General features: G+C 41.0%; 1 protein-coding gene across 1 annotated transcript; it reads right to left on the bottom strand.

Annotated features, from left to right (window-relative positions):
• Window positions 1–5,000: 5,000 nt before the first annotated feature.
• CMPK1 (cytidine/uridine monophosphate kinase 1) lies at window positions 5,001–19,874 on the bottom strand. Its single transcript, XM_005521135.3, has 6 exons — window positions 19,556–19,874; window positions 10,551–10,697; window positions 9,535–9,687; window positions 7,943–8,019; window positions 7,761–7,857; window positions 5,001–7,279 (listed from the first exon to the last, which is right to left on the bottom strand). Exons 1-6 carry the CDS (start codon window positions 19,826–19,828, stop codon window positions 7,238–7,240), a joined length of 789 nt encoding a protein of 262 aa, XP_005521192.1. The 5' UTR covers window positions 19,829–19,874; the 3' UTR covers window positions 5,001–7,237.
• Window positions 19,875–19,898: the final 24 nt, after the last annotated feature.

The raw sequence follows: 19,898 nt of genomic DNA, 5'->3' as shown, positions 1-19,898 counted from the left end.
GCCAACTCCATTCTGTCTCTTCCCATTCCCCTACCCTGAGGTTCTTTTGGGAAAGCATAGGCTTGTTACTGCTGAAGGATACCCAGGTAGCATCTGCACAGCCATGCCTGAGGAGTAAATTAATCCATGCTTTTTCATCAGAGTCATTGGGAAGGAATATTAGGATAGAAGAGCAACTAGAAGATTTTGACAAAAAACATCTATCAACAGTCAAAACAAGGTTTTGACTGTGCTCCTACCGTCTTTTCTCTCTAAAATTTTCCTGTGGAAGGGAATCAGGTGATTACCACTCAGCTCTTCCCAGCAGCTTCACTTTTAGTGTCCTCTCTGCCATCCCAGTGTAGACCTTACTTTTGAGGCACTCTGGGATGGAGAGACACCAGGAATACTTCTCTGCTGTGGTACCAGGTATCAAACTACTTCACTAGTGGCAAACTCTCACTCAAGATTATCTCAGAAAGTTACCTTTTGCTCCATGCTGTCACGAATGTAGTTGCACAGAACAGCCAAAATAATTATGTTGTCCCTATCTAGCTACTTGTCCTCATTAGATATAAATAAAATGACAAAAAAAAAAAAAAGGCAGCAAGTTGTTGTCAAGTTACCAACACAGCAGATTCATCTCAGTGCAACAAAGAACTCATAAAAAATCTAATTATTTATAAGTAATTTTTTTTTTTTTAAGTTACACAGTTAAAAACATTCAGGCTTTTAAACTAAAAATCAGGTCTTTCAACACACGAGCACACTTGTGCATCCCATGGATGCAACTTCCAAGCTGCATCCTGCTCTCCGCGAGCCTTGCACCCCTCCTTGTGGTGCATCGAAGCAACTGTCGTGTGAGCAAAATCCTCTCTGCTGGGCTTTGCTTCCCAAAAAAGAGCAGAGATATCCATCATCTCTGGCACCAAGCACCACCTTCTTCACGTTGTGAACGTCTTCGAGCTGGAGATATAAACAATTCCTCCTTCTTACTAGAAGTCAACTCTAGGCACTCGTTTCAAACATCATTAAACTGGAGGGAATAGAAATGTGTGGCACATTGAAACAGTTACACTTCTCAATCTTAATGTTTGTTTAAAGGTTACTTTTGGATGAAGGCTGGTTAGAGAATAAATAACAGATGCTGAAAGCATCCATTATGTATTTTTGCAATTAGCAGGAAATCTTGGTACTTTTCTTAAAGAACATACATAATTTTGTGGGATGTTTATTGCTGGAAGCAATCTGCTCTGGCTGGCAAGAGCAGCATCCAAGAGCCCAGGGAAGCTTCACAAGGACTCACACACAGTAAGCCAAAAGCAATGCTTGCTTCAGCAGCAGCACTTAAAGCCCTGCTCTTGCTGTTGCAAGGAAGTGGTCAAAGCACTTTCTTTCCACAGAAAATTTTAAATTAGAAAGAACACGGTGAAATCATCTCTGTTTCTTTTCCACAAACATTTTGATTACACAGCAAAAAAATGGTTCCTGATTATACTTTCATTTGAAAAATGCACCCAGGATGTTTCATGCTATTGTTGTCTTCTCTGCCCAAAGGGCTTCCTTGATGGCCCAGCTACCACCTCCCCTCTTGGGGTATGGAGATACTGTCACACCTTGGAAACTCTTGTGCATCCAGCATGCATGGCCTGGAAGGGAAAATGGAAGTAAGGAAACCACTACAGCTCCCAGAAAGTATCTCACTCTCATAAAAATTTGTGTGCGGAACATGAGGTGGAGCAGCAGCTTTAACTGTGCCAGTCCTCCCTCTCCCTGATGATTTCCATCACATCCAAATGAAGCTGAAGGGGGTACTCAGACAGAACAGAGGTATTTGAATTAGAACACACTACAGAACTCAGCATACCTGGTCAGCATGGCTGGCAACTCAGCTGGCCTTGTTTAAGAGGACAACAGTAGTAACGCTCTGAGCAGAAGCCTAAAGAGTTGCCCTCTGCTCAGTCAGGAGAGGACCACGAGATATTACATCCTCCATACACCCTCATAGATCCTGGTAGTCTTGAAGACCTCCACCATAGATTAGGCTTTAATCCTAAAACTCAATCTAATTCTATCCCCAAATCCCTTTTTATACCTTTTGGCACTAAATAGAAGTGCATGCTGAGAACAGAAGTTGTCCAAGATACCACTTTCATGTACCATACCCAGCCCATCACACTTTGGTAGTCACACAGCAATCTGTGCCATTTCTTACCACACAGAAACAGCATTGTGCTAAAAAGCCCTCCAGAGTAAAGCAGATAATATCTTTTGGGATGGTGCCTTTTATTTTCCAAGAGTTGTCTCACTGCAGCAATTATTACAAGAAACTAAACCAAACCCTCCTATTTGTAAATTGGATCGAAAAAGCACAACTCAAACTGGTATTTGGTTTAAGACTGAAGGGTTCACACAGTGCTTAAGAAGCATTTTAGACAAAAGCAAGCTTTCTGCCAAACATTTGAGGGGAAAGAGAAAATTTCTGCTTTGCTGTCTGAACGCAGTTATAAGCCAGGATGAAGAAACTGCCTGGCATTGCTGCCCACAGTAAAATACACTGTGCATCTCACACTTCACATGCAAGGCTCATGTTGCCTTCATTCTGCCCAGTTTAGTTTCCACAGTGCTATCCTAAAGAAAATTTCCTGTCTCCACAACCCCTGGCATTAAAGGTGGAAGACTCAGAGGGGAAATGAGGAACTTGTAGGCAGGGAGTGCTTTTGCATTAATTTCTATACAGCACAATCATGAAATAGCTGGACCCCACAAGCATTGCTGCCCTGTAGAACAGGTATTTATCCAAAGCTGAAGTCTTACAAGTGAAGCAGAATTGACTGAGCTTCTCTAAGCATCTTCTCTCCCTTCTTCAACTATCTCACTTGCCTCCATTGACGCACAACTGGTCACTGCTGGTTTAACATCTCGTGACTGAGGAGGTTTTCTCATGCAACTGCTGCTAAGCAGTGTGCTGAAGCAAGGCAGACACAGCTCATCTGACTCACAAAGGAGAAAAGAGCAGAGGTACTACACAGATTTCCTGTAGCTGGAAAAAAAAAAAAAACAACAAAAAAACCCCCAATGTGCTTTATGTCAGTTTTTTAACAGCTTATGTACCAAGTTCATGTCAGAAACAGGTTCAGATTTCTCCAGATGAAGGTTTAAAGGTTTTCTTTATTTAGTAAGGCACATAGAAATTGGCAAGAGCACCCCCTTCCCTATCCCAAAGAGCATCTGCAATTCAGAAAGGTAAGGAAAAGGCATTAAAAGGCAGAGAGCAAAGAGGATAGAGCATACCTCAGCTGAGCAGATTAGAAGACCCAATAAAGACACCTATTGTTACCAACAGAAATACTCTACAAATACACAGGCTGAAATCCACCATCTTAAGCTAAGCAATCCATGAAAAATAGCAGAGAGATCCAAGATTAAATTCTTCTGTGCTCCCCTATCTCCACTGGAAGGCTTATAAAGGTCTGCAGATCATAAGAGTGTACACACTGCTGCTATATGAAACCACATATTAATATTTTTATATTATCTAATGTTTTGTCTCCTTTGTTACCTGATCAGGCAAATCCTCTTCATATTTCTCGCAGTTTTCATTATCAGCCATTAACCCTGGGATGTTTGGACTGCGACAAGGGCACAGCCCCGGCTCCCCAAATCCTGCTGCACCACGGCTTGAAGAAATAACCTGCTTGTGCCAAGGAGCCAACTGTTGCTCCCCAGAGCAGAAGGCCAGCAGAGCTGTCACAGATCGCAGCCTTCAGAGACATCTGTGCCACAACAGGGACTGAACTGGTACTGTGCCTCACACCAGAGGAGGGAAGTAATCCCCTAAGCTGCAACTTTCCTAAATGCTGGCAGCCAGAAACTGCCAACCGGTAACAACAGCTGGCAGCTCCGGTCTGAACTGAGCATTTTTTCCATTTAACTCTCCCCTTCTCCCAGTTCAGCCTGGGCAGCAGCACACAGATGTCCCCACTGTTGTAAGACACAGGATTTTCCATGAGACCTCAGAACTCCCTCATGAGCTGGCTCTTCTTATTAAGGACAAATTGCTCCTAGTGGGGGGTATCTTACACTGAGGCACTCCTCAAGTGCATGCTTATGGTCTTCTCTGCTTGCTCCTAAAGTGGGAGACTTAACTCAAAATCTCTGTCCAAAAGGTGCAAATCTGATGGGCAGCTTTGCCCCTTTCAGTCCATCCCTGAGGAGATGCTACAGGGTGAGGTTTCAGCAAAAGTTTATTCTCTGCAGATTTACCAGCAGAAGGGTACTGAAAAATCCCCTGCTTTTCCCCACCCCTTTCAGGCAGCTCTGCAAATCCTTCCAGTGTAAAGTTTCAAGTTGGAAGGGATGGACTCAATGACCTATTTTAGAGGTCTTTTCCAACCCAAATGATTCTAAGTTCAATAAGTTGTTTAATGGGAAGCTACATGTGACAAAACCTCTTGTAACAGACCTTTACATAAAATGGGTTATTTTAAAATGAGCCCGGCAGCCTCTCAGTTTCTTTTATAGAGAATATTATGCTGTGCCAATCTCCTTTAAGAACAGCCTGGAGTACAGCATGTAGGCATGTGCTGCAGAGCCAGCAGAATGGCAGTCAGGAGATCAGCTGCTGATTGAGCAAAGAATCATGAGAAATCCAGACCAAAAATGTCTCCCCAACAGCAGGTGCACAATAGGTTTGTGTTTCCTAGGCCACTCCGAGTCACTTTTCTTTCACAAATGTGCCAAATGAATTATCACTGCACAACTATATGAATACAGTCATTTGATATATTTGATAAACCTATATAATCAAGAAAGGTACCAGTTCCACAGGCAATGGCCTGATCTTCTCCTGTGCCTAAAAGGATCTTCAGGACTTCAGTTCTGATGGTGAAAACTGAACTTTTATACACATACCTATGCATGTGACCATGTGAAGTATTTAACTCGAATAAATACTCGCTTTATATAGATGTATATATATGAAAAATATCCCTTGTGACAGGTAACTGTAAGGCAAGCACTCATTAAGCCACAGAACAAAGTTTATTGGATCTCCTCAAATTCTTTATACAGTTTTGCTGCTAAATGAACACAACACATTGGCATATTGCCTTTAATTTTTATTTCAATCGTAAGTCCATCTTGAAAGAAGTGGTAACACATTTAATGGCATCTTCAATAAATAAAATGACAAAAACTCTAGTCCTTGCACAGACACATTACAATCCACTCCAAATTCAATATTGCCAAAACACTGTTGGGTGTTTTTCTAAAACTTGCTTCAGAGGTTTTTGTTTTTTTGTTTCAGCACTTAAATACACAGAAAAGTATATGATGAGAGAAAATTCTGAACAGAGCTTGTAAAAACCAATAACGTCGAAGCAAGAGTTAATTAAATCTCTCTAATTGGATTAAAGAATCCAGCTGGAAGTATTTTTTGAAAAACCCTGATTCTAAACTTCATATTAAAACATGCAGTTTTGCTGGATCCTATCCATGTCAGCATACTTATACAGTAAGAGTTAAATTCCAGGTTTCCTTTTTTTTAAGGAGAAATTCATAAAGTGAGAGCATTGGCCTCCCACACTAACAAAAGCAGTCATGGTCCACATATTCTGCAGCAGGAAGCAGCTCTTTGTGGCCAGGCCATTGCCTGAACTCCTATCAGACCTGGAAAAGCTACTGCAGTTTACCCTCGTTTCTGAACTCATTTATTCCCCAGTCCAGGAGCCTCAACAACCTCAGCAAGATGAGAATTCCTGAAAATACAAATCTGACTGCAGGATAAGGACCAACTCAGCTGACTAATCAAAAGCTAAGCTTAATTTAAACCTTTTCCTAAATAAAGTCATGACTAAAGAAAAGCTGAGTGTCAAGATTTCCAAATTGCAATTCTATGTAATTAGCATGTCACAAACCAATTAGAGCATCAGTTAATGTAGGAACAACCACTCTAGCACTGAAATCAGTTAAAACTCTCATCTTCAGGCCATCAGTGGAAGCCCAGGGCATGAAAGGAATGCATGGTTGGGCCTCCCCCAGACCTATGCATACTATACAGGGGACAGTTAAAAGACAAAATTGCACCACATCTGTGCAAACATTTCAACCAGGTTGTTTCAACCAGCTCCCTGCTCACCCCAGCTCCTCCTGCTGACTGCACTTGGCTTATTCAAGAGAACATGGAGAAGCAGGACTCTGTTTCAGGGAATGAAACTTTTTTTTACAATTATCTTCCCCTCAGCTGACCACATCGTAACAAAAGTGCAATAACTTACAAACTTCTCAAACAAACAGCTATTAAAATTACACATTTTTAGGGAAACATATTCACTCTTTTAACCATAAAAATATTTCCCCAGGTAACAAACCTTAAAGCATTTGATAACACAGTATTTCAATAACAATAAAGAAAAACCCACTTGTTACAAAAGACAGAACTGTCAGAAGATTTTGCTTACTGTACACTATGTAAGAGCTTTGCCATCTTGTGAAGACCATGCTGTAATTAATAACATAACTATCATTTAAGATAAATGAGTATTGAAGTACTAAACTGACTTTCCTAATCTTTTGTAAATGAAAACAAGGAAATATCCAGGGCCATGTCATCCAAGAAATTGCAAGACAGTTTTACATCCACAGTCATAAGGAAGCACCACTTTCCATAAAGTATTTATATGTCTGTTCTTGAAGAGCATATTAAATAGTTTTTTGAGAACTGCTAAAACAGATTCTCACACTAACTGCAGCTTGACTTAGAGAATTCAGATGTGGGGATATAAGGGAATTTTGGGCAAAATTATACTTTGAAAAAAAACAACCTGCTAAATTTGGTCCAAGCATCCAAAAAAACAAAAGGTATATGGGTCCTTCATTTCTTAATGCTGCTGTTCAGTGGAGCCTTAAAAAGAAAGTAGGTGTACAGCAATAGGGAAGAAGAAAGACTGCCCATGACAGGCACAGAACTGTGACAAAATAAACAGTTTCTTTAGGAAGATGTATTAACTGTGATTCTGCCAAGTGAGTAACTGAACTTGCACTAATGGAGAACCCCGAAACTTGTATACTATAGCCACAAGAAATGATTTCCTATTTATAAAACAGATCCATTTCTAATCAACTGTTTTACCAATCATCATTAGATATGTGAAAAAAAATAAAAAAATCTTTTAAAATAATTACAAAGAGTGGACTGCAATAGCAGCTATTCAAGCAAGATTCAAGCACAAGTTTAAATGAAGTTTCAAGCTGGGAATTAGCCTTCTTTGTCGAAAATTTGTACAACTTTTTCAAAAACCTAAAAAGATAAAGAAGAATTTTATGAAGAGTTTATCAAACAGTTACTCCAAGTTAAATCAACATAAACAGTATTTGACAGTACTCTTAAAAATATATAGGATTTTTTTAGAACATTCACAGTAATTCATTAACAGTGAAATTGGCATCAATTTTGGGAAGCAGACAGAAGAGTAACACTACTTCAGAAGAACAAAAGCTCATGAAAATGAAAAAGAAAAATGAGACCCTGTTAAACACAGAAACATTGGAAATGTGTTTAGTCCAGCTCACACTTGAGCAGAACAAATCAATTTCCTCAAGTTATTTACATCTTACTCAGTCAGTCCTTCAAGAGTCAAATCAGGATTTCCACAACAGCCCTGAGTAACATCAGTGCTTAATTAGCAGGCTAATCACACACACACATCTCGGAAGAAGGCCAAAAATATGCATCCTGCCACCCCATGTCATCCTCATGGGTTTTTGGCATATATACTTACTTCATCAACAGATTTAGAGGCATCCACTTTTCTGACTTTTCCCATTCTCTCATACAAATCTATGATAGGCTTAGTAGACTGCAGATATGTATGAATTCTAAGAGAAAGCACAGGGAGAAAAAAAATCCATATTACATAGTAAAATTAAAGAGAAGGGAACTGAAAAGTTTTGAAGACAGTACCTCTTCTCCAGGCTCTCCCGGTTATCATCACTCCTACCACTGCTCTTGCCTCTTTCAAGACAGCGGCCGATACATATCTACAGAAAAACATCAAAAGGATGACGACAGCCAGGAACACAAGCTGCCACCCTGAGAGCAGAAACAAACAAAAATCCTGGAAATCTAAATTGGCCTGGCACATAAAACACCCTCCAGATCTGGTGGATGCAACCAGGACTCACACAAGTTAGTTTCTTCTAGAGAAGAAGGACAATGGTTTACAATCCAGTTTATGAAAATGGGATTGGGGTCAGAGAAAGTAAAAGCAGCATCAAGCTCTGTGATTTTACTGGAACCCTGACCTGAGACATTAAAAAATAATTACTACCTAATTTTTGAGGATGTGTTCAGGCTTTCTGAAAAGCAGCATGTCAAATGGGACTATTAATACATGTCTGCTCTAAAGGAAAGTCACTGGATGTTCTCTCAATAATTTTGTAAGGCAAACTGACAATACTAAGTTATTGTCAATTAAAATGTTCTTATCTGACACTGCTACAATGAAGACTTCAAAATCTAAGTGAAAAATTAAGAACTAACCATAGCTAGAAAAGTGTCCCAATGAACTAAGTTTTTTAAACTTTTAGTTAAATAAGCAAAGCTGACACATGTATGCTCCATGAATACATTTATCCTACTCATGCAAGAGGACAATGGTTAAAATTTATTTTTTCCTACACAGTACAGTCATAGTAAAAATCATTCAGGCATTGTGCATTTTTAGATCTAGTAAAACAATCAGAATAACAAAAATTAATGCCCCACCAAGTGAAAAAAATCAATTTAGTCTTACTTAAGGTTTTAAGAGAAAATTAATAATCCCTCATGTGCACTTTAAGATGACAAAATGATTGCAAAAAGTAAAATACAAACATAACAAAATCTCAGGAAGCTGGGGAAAGGGGTAAAAGGAAAAAAGTCAGCTTAAGGTGCTGGGATACTCATAACAGTTTTTTATGCTCAAGGGCACTGACAAATTAAAAGCACATCATGGCACTTGGTAAATGAATGTAATGCATCACTGTCAAAATGCCCTTGTAATTTAATGACTTGCTGAATAAAATGTTGATTACTGACTATCCTACAGCACAGCTCATAACTATGAAAATAAAGATTGCTGCTGTACTTCAGAATTAAAGCAGACATTGTACCAAGTTCATTTTGGACTAAACAACAAATTACGAAGAGTAAATGTTTTATTCATACTAAGAGTAAACAACAAATTATTAAGAGTAATATTGTAACCAAATAATTTTGTAAAATGTATTTAAAATTTTGATAAATTTTCTTTAAGAATGCAATTGCTTGGAGTACTTCCTCAATATCATTTATTCACATATGATTATATCAAGTGTTATTAGCTGTCTATTTCAATAAACAGGCAGCTTTTCATCTGAGAAAACAAGTTGCCAAAAAAACCTTCAAACACCCAGGCCAAGTCTTCCTTGTACTCTTACATTAGTCCATTCTCCCTGTCAGAGTTTAATTGTTCTTCTTGAATGATTCCCACAATATTGCAAGAAAGGAAGTTAGAGAATTACACACTTCATTACCTCATTGTCACAATCAAAAAAGAGAACAAAGGAAACATCCGCTTTTCCATCCATAGTCTTATTCCAGCCTTGAAGATTATCTTCATTCCTGGGAAATCCATCAATCAAAAACTTGTTCTTCTGGGAATTGGCAGCCATTGTTTGATCCATAGCCTGATAAAAGATAATTCAATTCACAATCTTCTGCACATACACTGATTTATCTACTTCTTAATTTACCCCCAAGATGTTGACATGGTAAGTTGAGAAGCATTTATTTTAGGATTATTGCAGATTTACAAAATGTGCTTTTGTTTCACTTTCAATGCGTGCTGGTTAATTCACTGATGCACCAACACAGCTATTGTTCAAATTGAATTAATTATTTCACAAAGCTCAAAAATCTCATAACAAACAAATCTCGTAATAAATCCCAGCTTTAAAGCTTATTTTCTACAAATACTGGGAAGTGTCTTTACACAATAAGACATCAGAATATCCCAGATCTAGAGTTAATTCAAAGGGAAAAGCTCCAGATAAATTTATTTGCCATGAACAGCAGCCTTTTTTTGACTTAAAAGAGATACTCCCATTGTTTTCATGGACATCTAGTAGAGGGTGAAGCTTTTCCTTTCACAAGAGCATCAGTAGGTGCTTTTCTCCTTTACCTACCTATTTTGATAAACCTTACAAATCTTAGTGCCTTTAAGACCTCTAACCTCCAATCATATATGACTGAATGGACCAAGAGGTCCAAAAGCTAGTGCAGGGAAATAAGAAATACCGTTTTACCGATTTTCCAAGAGCTGCTAAAAAATAAAGGAAAATAAAAAGAATCCATTTTCACAGATCCCCAGCTATGAGAGGCCATCAGCTCTCCAGCAGTCAGAAACACAAGTGATTGTGAGAGAAGCAGCTCCGCGTCTGCCCATTCATAGCACTCACACTGCAGGAAAGGCAGTTCCGTCAGAACTCAGCCATTGCTTTGTTGCTTAGTCTGCAGGAGTGACCCTGCAAAGAAATAGCCCTTTCCTTACCCTCTTCAGCAAGCTGATTGTTATTTCAACCGGCACAATCTCCCCCTCCTTAATGTAGTTCTCAATGAGTTCTCCATACTGGGAGCCCGGCCTTTTCCGCTCATCCCGGAGAAGGTCACCGGCAGAAAGGTGTGTGTATCCGTACTTCTGCAACAGGCAAAACAAACACAGGCTCCCTTCAGTCAGAGCATTTGTGCAAACCTAACATCAGCCAACAGTGTCAGCCCTATTTATGCCTGCATTGCAACAGAAAAACCCAGGGAACAGCATCTTGCTAGTGATGGATCTGCTCCATCTTCAGTGTGCAATCTGACAATAGAGCACACTCTGCACACAACACACACAGTAAAAATCAGAGTCACTAAGGATGGAAAAGACCTCCAAAATCATCAACTCCAGCCTTTGACCAAACACCATTGTGACAACTCAACCAAAGCTTTAAGGGCCACATGCAGCTGTTTCTTGAATGCTTCCACAAAAGGTGACTCTGCCACCTCCATGGGCAGCCTATTCCAGTGTCTGACAACCATTTCAGTGAGGAAATTCTTACAGATGTGCAACCTGAACCTCTCCTGGTGCACCTTGAGACCATTTCCTCTTGTCCTGTTGCTGGTTGCCTGGGAGAAGAGGCTGACTCTTAGTACAAACTCCTTTCAGGGAGTTGAGAATGACAAGGTTTCCCCTTAGCCTCCTTTTCTTCAGGCTAAACACCCCCATCTCCCTCAGATGCTGCTCACAGGACCTACTCTCCAGACCCTTCACCAGCTCCATTACCCTTCTCTGGACACACTCCAGCACCTCTATGTCTTTTTGAGGCAAAGGGCCCAGAACTGGACATCTTTGGGTAAAATGCTCAACAGGGCTTTGGTTAGGTATTTGCGTAGTTTTCAAAAGCAATTTTGTTATGTTTGAAAACAAGGCAAAACAAGAATTTTGTTTAATTACCTACTTAAGGAAAACACATAGGGTGATTGCAGGTCCTTTGGAGCTGGAGGAATGTCCCAAGCACAGGATAAGTCAGAAATCCCTGTGTTCAAGTTGTGGTTCAGGCACCAACTTCCTCCCCTGGCTCGGTGAAATCACCTATAACACAGCAGCTGCACAAACAGTCCTCTTGCCCCTGTTACCTCCTTCTCTGGGATGAACACAGAGGGAGAACCAGTGACTTCTCCTAAGGATGACGTGGTAGATGAAGATAAATAGCTACACTGGTGCCACCCTCTGTCACACCACGTAAACAGAGAGAGCAGAGAGATCAGGTTCAATCTATCAATCTGATAGCAGTGTGCAGGAAAACAGCACACATCATTGCTCTTTCACCTCAAACTACAGCTAAAACAGTGACTTATGAAAAATACTGATGGAAGTATTTACTACATGTGAATTTCTCAGGCAATTATCACTGTAAATAGATACCTAGTGCAAGCCCACAAATATATAGCTACCAAAGAGAAGTGCATTGTTACAAAGGAAATTTCACAGCTCAAAATAATAATTTTCTCAGCTCATTTAACACTGCAAGAAAACTAACAAAGTGCACTGTGCTCCCAGACCAAATATAAGTCCATCAAAACAGGCAATAAAGACATCTCCTTGGTGATTACCTAAGCTAGCTATACATCCAAAACACAGCACACACATACATTCTCATCTGAAAATTTTTACACGAAACAAAAGCTGCAGCAAAAATCCTCAGGGTTATCAGTTTGGCTGCAGCAACATCCAAAGCAAATCTCAAACAAGGTGTCTGAGAGGCATAATAATGTGACTACACACTTGGTGAGGCTGTGAACATAGGATTTAAAAACTTGGCTACTGAACCAAGTACAACAGAAATATTACACAACCCACTAAGTGACTTTAAAACGTTGCAGTTGCTTTCCAATTTCACCCACAAAAGCATGGAAAGTTAGTTCTGCCATAGTCATAATTTAAGAAGGGATATAATTACCTAAATCTCCAAAACTGTACACAGTTGGCAAAAAACAGAAGCAAGATTTTGCTGTAAGTAAGTGTGAAGGAAAAGCTTCACAGACATCCTCTGTAAGCTCACTGTACTCTTGCTTTAATGTACATTGCATTTGGATATGCCTAACTAATTGCAAATCTAAATATTTATAACCTAAAGAAGTCATAAACCAGAATAAATTGTTCCTTATAAGCAAGTAACATTATTCTGCTGAATGCTAAATTAACATGTAGTTCTTCTTGCTAAAGTTATAGAATAAGGATTTTTTCTAACATCAGGTTTCTACAAAGGAAAAAACTGGAGAAAAATATAATCCCTTAGGTTTTAGAGGATTACCAAACCATTTAATTTTCCTTGGCATTTCCCTTTTCATGCATGAAAACGAAATCAAGTCAGCCGATTTTTGGAATTCTCCATCTTTTGCAACAGCGAACTAAAGTAGTTTTTAACAGCTGAACTGGATAGTAAAAGACAGAAGTGTTTTAAACTGCTGTTGTACAAATAGACTTGTCTGAGATAATAATAAATTATTTTCAAGACTAACCCTCAGAATGCTTAACCAGGCAATAAGAAAAACAAACCTCTCCTTCAGGGGCAAAACATCTATTTGTTAACTGTACTGAGCCAAGAGCCAAAGAAAACATGTGGGTTTAAACAATGCAAACAAGGGGGGAGAACGGCTTGGCTGCTGCTCCACACACAGAAGGCTTCAGAGACGTGGTGCTCACCCTACCCTTGCCAATTTTCATCAAGGTGCTCAGGGCATAAAGTTTTCTTTCATTTTAGATCATACAACCCCTAGCAAGTATCCCAAACTGGAGCAAATCATCGCAGTGCGAAGGGCTCGCAGAAGAGACTGTGATACAACTGCGTAAAACACGGGCTGAAACACTCTCAGGTCTTGACAGTTCTGCCTTGTGGCAGCAGGACTTTCCAGCAGTGCCAAGCACATCCTGATGCAATCCCCAGAATGTGACTCGATGCCATTCCCACCTAATCCTTCTCCTCTGCAATCAAAAAGGAAGCAGAACTGTGATTGTCAAACAATGAAAAAGGCATTTTCCCCAGCTCTTACTAGACACATAATGTCAGTCTGAAAGGATGACTTGAAAAAAAAATTAGGTAAAAACATATTTCCAAATACTTGGATTCCAGGCAGCTAAAATCTAGAGAGATTTTGGTATTACAGAGAATAAAAAAGAAAATATAGAATTAACTATTCTAAAATGCATTTCAGAGATAACGTTTTCTGCTATGCTGTCAGAGTGGTGTGATCTAGAAGAAAAAAAATATTAAATCTGTAAGTTACTATTACACAAGTTCTCATTATTACACAAGTAGTGCAAGCCCTTGGTGCTGTGAAGATTTGCTCCAATTCAGGACTATTGCTGAAGGTGTCTCTCACCTAAAATAAAAGAAAATTTTGTGCCCCAAACACCTTGATTAAAACTGGCAAGAGTAGTGTGAGCACCATATCTACTTATTACACAAATTCTCATTATTTTTAAAACCATTATTTTGAAGTATGGGTCTCCAAATATAACTTACAAAACTCAACAATGAACAAAAAAGTGCTGTCTTCAGCACCACTTGAGACATCCTCCTCTTTCACTTTAAAAAAATAAAACATAAAAATAATTTTTAAAAAATTCCCAGTGCAATAGAAAGGCGAGCTCAAGTTTCCATCATTTCCATCACAGCAGCAGCAGATAGAACAGATCAGAATACCACTTGCTGTTTGCCTCTGCCTGGTCAGGCAGTCCCCACACTGCAGGACACAAAAGCTGAGTGCTCCACATCCCCAATTCCACCCCAAGACTGAAGCCTTCCTGGGATACCCTTCCCTCCCCTGTCCTCCAGCCCTTCCAGCTTCCTTCTGTCAGCCCGGATTTGCAACTTTCACTCTGCAGACAGAACACGCTTTGTTTTCAGTAAATACAATAAACAGATGCACAGAACTGGAACTCCATGAGTCACATCTGTGTCATGCTAGAACCAGGCAGAGTCTGCCCCAGCAGTCTTGGGCAGTCAGGAAAGATCAGAGGTGTCAGGAAGGATCAGAGGTGTCAGGAAGGATCAGAGGTGTCAGGAAAGATCAGAGGTGTCAGGAAGGACCAGAGGTGTCAGGAAGGACCAGAGGTGTGTGGCAGCTGAAGTTGGGACTCCTTCCACAGCCCCTTCCGAGGGGCACGAGGTTTATTTCTGATTCAGCCCTGGCTGTCCTGCTACACATCTCCCCACTAAACACACAGCTTGAGACTTCCTTAAGGGAGCAGAAGCCAAGAAGCAAGAGAAACACAAATTACTGCTTTGACCTTGACTCCTATCTTGGCTTATCATTGTTAGTTTGAAAATGAAAGTCATAGGGCTTAAGATTAAAACAAGTAAAGTAAAAACTTTTATTGCCCTAGTTCTGACCTGTCTTTTCTTGAACAGCCTTAATAAACAAGCAAAATGTGCTACATACACCATTCAAGAACTACTTAAAATAAAAATAGAACTGTGCAAAGCCTGCAGCCTTTGGGGTTTTTTTAACCTAGAAAGCTTTTGTCTGTCCCGGAATTAAAACTTTGGGGTACAGACTATAATGCAGTAATAGACCTTCTGTCTGCTTATTCAAATTTTAACAATTGAAGACATTTTCTTAGTTTGAAAAACATTCTTATCTCTGGGAAATAAAAACAAACAAAACCCCACAACAGCAAAACACTCAATGGAGATTCCACTGACAGCATTTCCAAGGGAGAGGGGGGGGCAAACAGAGTACCCAGGGTGCTTCAGGAGCATTGACTCAATACAAGGCACCCAGTATGTTCAGGAAAGCCCAAAATTTAATGCCTAGTGTTCTACAAAATGGAAATGTTCAGGGATGAATCCTCAAGGGGTAGATTTAAACACTCACCATGTTTTTTAATAAAAAGCTCCAAAGTTCAGAAATATAAATTTATATTCTAAAAATCAACTATAGGAACTTAAGGCTAAGTAGAATACTAATACATGACACTCATTAAAGAGATTTCAGAAGCTGAGTTTAAGACAAACAATTTAAACCCTGTTTTTATTTCAAAGAAGTTAACACTATATCTCAGCAGACTTCTAGAAGACAATTAACACATGACAGCAAAACCTAAATCCTCCGCTACTTTTAGAGGAGCATTTCTGATACAATGAATTCTTCTTTGCATTGTTCCCTTCACCCTAGGAAATCTCCTTATCATATATCCCAAAGCAACTTAACAGCTTTTTCCATTTGGATATTAACTTATGCTCTTATAAAAACGAGAAGGCTCAGCATCCCACTTTGTGGAATTAATATTAGATTTAACCACAAACATACAGGATAGGGATGTGGTGGAGGTGAATTATATTTTAGGTACACAGAGAGAAATGTCTTGCATCCCAAATCTCTACAGATCACCTTGCCAAAACAAACTGATAAAAAAGTACAACTCAAATCTTTCTTGGAATAAAGACAAACAATTTAGTTATTATTCTTCCCACCAACCAAAGAGCTTTTCACCTCAGGCAGAGGTTATAAGGATTTAAAATTTAAGTACAAGAAAGCATATTTTGTGCAGATTTGCAGAATGCATTTCTCTTTCCCTTGACTTTACCATAATGATTTTATACGCAAAGTTCAGAAGTCAGCAATAAAACACATTTCATTATCTCAAAGTCACAGAAGATACACTGTGGAAAGCATGAAGGTTATTGCAAAAACCTGCATTCAAATGACATCATTCAGCTATAGCTCAAATATTCTCCCTCACATGACAACTACGTAACAGTCCCAGATGATGGCAAGCTCTACCTAACAAAGCTGTGGAAGGTTTCAGGAGTTAATCTGCAGAGCTGGAAGGGAGAGGATAAGAACTTAAGAGGGAATTCTGCTTCATCCCTCTCTAAATAGGAGGAATTGCTCCAGAACAGCAGCAGTTCTGCTGCATTTGCATTTCCCTGACAATTCTGTGTCTGTGGAACACACAGGAGTCGAGTCTTCCCTCTGTATCAGAGAAAACCAGCCTGGTTCAGCTGTCTCATCCACCCTTATCTGTGGAGATAAAGAATCCTAATCACTTACCCACTGCTCCCTTTCTTACATTGTGTCAATACCCATTTCCACTTGTTATTAGGTCTTCTTTCCTCAAGTCATTTCTCCATTTGTGTCCAAATTTGGCATGAATACATGCCTTCTCCACACTCAAGGACTCCAGCACACACACATTGAGCAGTTATGATTTAGGCTAGTACTTAACAAATACGTATTTCACCCACAACATGGGATACTCATCTCCCTTTTTTGGGAATGTAAAGCACAGTCAGCAAAAAAATTACAGCACTTCTTTGAGAAATCATTCCCAGGTAGTAAGTACATAATATCCCCTTTACAAAACACAGACGCCCTTGGTTTTTAATAAAAATGTTTTGATGCTAAATTCATACAAATGCTCACCTCAGCCAGATGAGATTTCCTCCACATGTGATGTGCTCTGTCCCAAATCTCCAGTATGAATAGCAACCAAGACATATTTATAGCTCATACTGACTTTTTGTTCAGCACAACCTTCAGCTCTACAGCAAGATACTGGGTCAGATTCATTCCAAATGTAAACTAATATTATTCCATCCATTTACAACAAGGATGAATGAGGTTTATTATTACTCAACTACAGCCCCCTTTTCCCTGTGGCAAACTGCCAACAGGGTTTAAAATACAAATAAAAATACACTTTCAACCTAAAGACAGCATTGACTGTACACTGGCTGCTCACTCACCTGCAGCAGGGCTCTCTGAGGGCTGCCAGGGGCCACATTGAGGATTTGTGCTTAGAAAAGCTGCTGCTCTCCAGTACTTCTGCTGTGTTTCCCCCACACTTCCCTGTTCACATGCCCTTTTTCTAAAGTTTTCCAGCACACTTGCATCAGTCCAACTGTTCTTTAAACTACCTCAGACCCTCTCTGCCTCCCAGTTTAGCCAGTGACTCTCATGGAGATGTCTGAGCCAGCAGGAAGGTAGGTTGTCCTTTGCATTCAACAGGTCTGAGGGCTTTCTACTGTCAGCTCACTGACTTCAATAAACTTCTTTCCATGTGGTGAACAGGATTAGCAGAATTAAAGCAAATTTACATTTATATGAATTTGGATTTCCCTTTCCAGGCTTAGGGAAGAAAATAAATACTGCACAAGCAAGGTTATTCTGTTTTCCTTTCTAGCTGGAAATACGATTTGAGTAGCAATGGCTCATTAGAACTCCTCCTAATAAAGTGGTCTTTATCCAATTATATCAGCCTATCCAGCCATAGGCATTTGTCTTCCTAAACACAGGCCAGCAGCCACACAAGGTACTTCAGCCCTGAGGCCACACTAATGGTTTGCTGAAAACCTTAATGACAGACTACCAAGGTTCCCCTATAGTTTAAGCTCATTTGTTTGCTACTTTTGACCTTACCAAAAAGGCTTTATGAGCACTGTGAACCTTCCATCCCACAATTTAATTTAATGAATATGCTGGTTTGAATGCGAGTCTGTAATTTGAGGTTTAAATCCTTCAGAACTAAAGTCATAACGGCATTTTTTAGTCTGGACCAAATTCACTTAACTTAGTTATACAGCACTGAGGTCTGGGTTGTAACAGCAGCGTGGATAAACTGTAACAGCACTCCCAGGGTACCACCAGAAGAGAGGACACACAACCTGTCTGTTCCAGGAGTTTTGGAGTTCTTTCCCACCAAAAGTTTGAGGAACATGGGCATCAACATCAACACAGTTCTTAGCCATTTCTTTCAGTGAAGGTATGGATAAGCTTTGATCCTAAATGGCTTTTAATAAGAAAAGTACATACAACAGCTCAGTAAAAAAAAAAAAAGAAAAAAGAAAAAAGAAGGATAAAAGAATTGTTTCAAATCCAATGTACACACATTTGGAAGCATTCGGCCCTAACTACTTCCACAATTATCCACCTTGGATACAGTGTAATCACCCCTGCGGTTTTTGGTGTTTAAAAGGACAGTACTACAGCACGTATCATCCACTGTTCTTTCTTGGATATGTGTTGTCTCAAAAGACTGGAAAAAATGTACTTGGAAAAATGAAAATTTGATAATATAACTAAAAGTTGAGTCAAATTATACTGTCAGTCTTAGGCTCCTTAAAAGAAAGAACAAGATGAATGATGTATGGGATCAGCAGATCCTTTGACCTCTATCATGTTGTGTCACAGAAAACAGAATTTCTTTCTATTTTTAACATATTACTTCCACAACTTGCTGAGATGGCACTGGGTCAAAAAGCCAACACACTGCAATGTCCGCTGTACCAGCTGTAACATTTATGGGACAGGCCTCAGGAGACATGGACCTTGATCCATTTGGAGTGCAGGTATTCCCAATGGCTATCAGACACCTCACCTCCTCTGCCAGGCCACAATTCCAGCTGCCTGAGCATGCGGGTGGCAGCTCCGCAGCCACCTACGTGGCCGTGCAGACGTGTACGGAGCCAGCCACTCGGGATGGGCTGCGGGACTGGCCTGGCAAGGCAGCACCGCCCGGGCAGCCGGCAGCCTCCCCAGGGCCGCTGTCCTGCCAAGGCGCAGCGGAGCTCCCGGCCGAAACTGGAGCAGCCTCCAGACCACAAGGGGATGTAAAAAGTCCCAGTGGTGTCCCCAGGGTGGCCGCCGGCGCAGGCAGACCCACCGGCAGACTGTGATCCCGCAGGGCTGAGGGAAAAGGCAGGAGAAGGGAAAAGGCTAGGCGGCCTGACAGGGGCTGGAAGGGGAACGGAGGGGATGCAGTGGGGGCTGCCCCACCACTTCACCCACTAAAGGGGAGATGTGGGTCAGTTATTTTATATTTATCGCCTCGAAGGGGTGAGGAATGGATGGAGGCTCGACAAGAGACCAGATCGAAAGGTCCCTCCACCGAGCAGAGCAGGACACGACCCCCAAGAATCCACCCCAAAGAGAGTCACGGACCCCACAGGGGGATCCTACAACTCCCAGGCGCCAAGACCGCGCAGTCCCGCACCCCTTCCACCTCACCTCCACGATGCGAGCGCACTGCGTCCCCTTGCCCGCCCCGGGCCCGCCGAGGACGAAGACGACGACGGGCTTCATGAGGAGAAGGAGGCGGCGGCGTTGCAGCAGCAGGACAGCGGCGGCGGGGCGGCGGCCGTGGGGCGGCCGAAGGGCGGGCGGGAGTGGCGGAGCCGAGGCCGGGACTGTGACCGGGGCTGTGACTGTGGCACCGCTGCCCCCGCGCTGTCCCCGCGGAGGGAAAGTGCTTCCGGGTCCCGGGCGGGGCGGGGCGGGCATGTGTGCGCGGGGCTGCCAGCGGCGGCTCTGCTGGGACTCACGGTCCCGGGCCCCGGCTGGGGAAGGCCGA

This window comes from Pseudopodoces humilis, chromosome 10 (assembly GCF_049639895.1).
Source record: "Pseudopodoces humilis isolate 2021_Gansu_Grassland_sample_001 chromosome 10, ASM4963989v1, whole genome shotgun sequence".
NCBI lineage: Eukaryota > Metazoa > Chordata > Aves > Passeriformes > Paridae > Pseudopodoces > Pseudopodoces humilis.
The sequence above is the reverse complement of the archived record's forward strand: the minus strand, read 5'-3'. Positions and strand labels throughout refer to the sequence as shown.

Excerpts from the sequence above, each read along its gene's own strand:
- CMPK1 (XM_005521135.3), bottom strand. The coding sequence starts at position 19,828 with ATGCCCGCCCCGCCCCGCCCGGGACCCGGAAGCACTTTCCCTCCGCGG. Across the intron at positions 9,688-10,550 it reads CAATCAGCTTGCTGAAGAGG|GCTATGGATCAAACAATGGC; the intron begins GTAAGGAAAGGG and ends ATCTTTTATCAG. Across the intron at positions 7,858-7,942 it reads CGGGAGAGCCTGGAGAAGAG|AATTCATACATATCTGCAGT; the intron begins GTACTGTCTTCA and ends GCTTTCTCTTAG.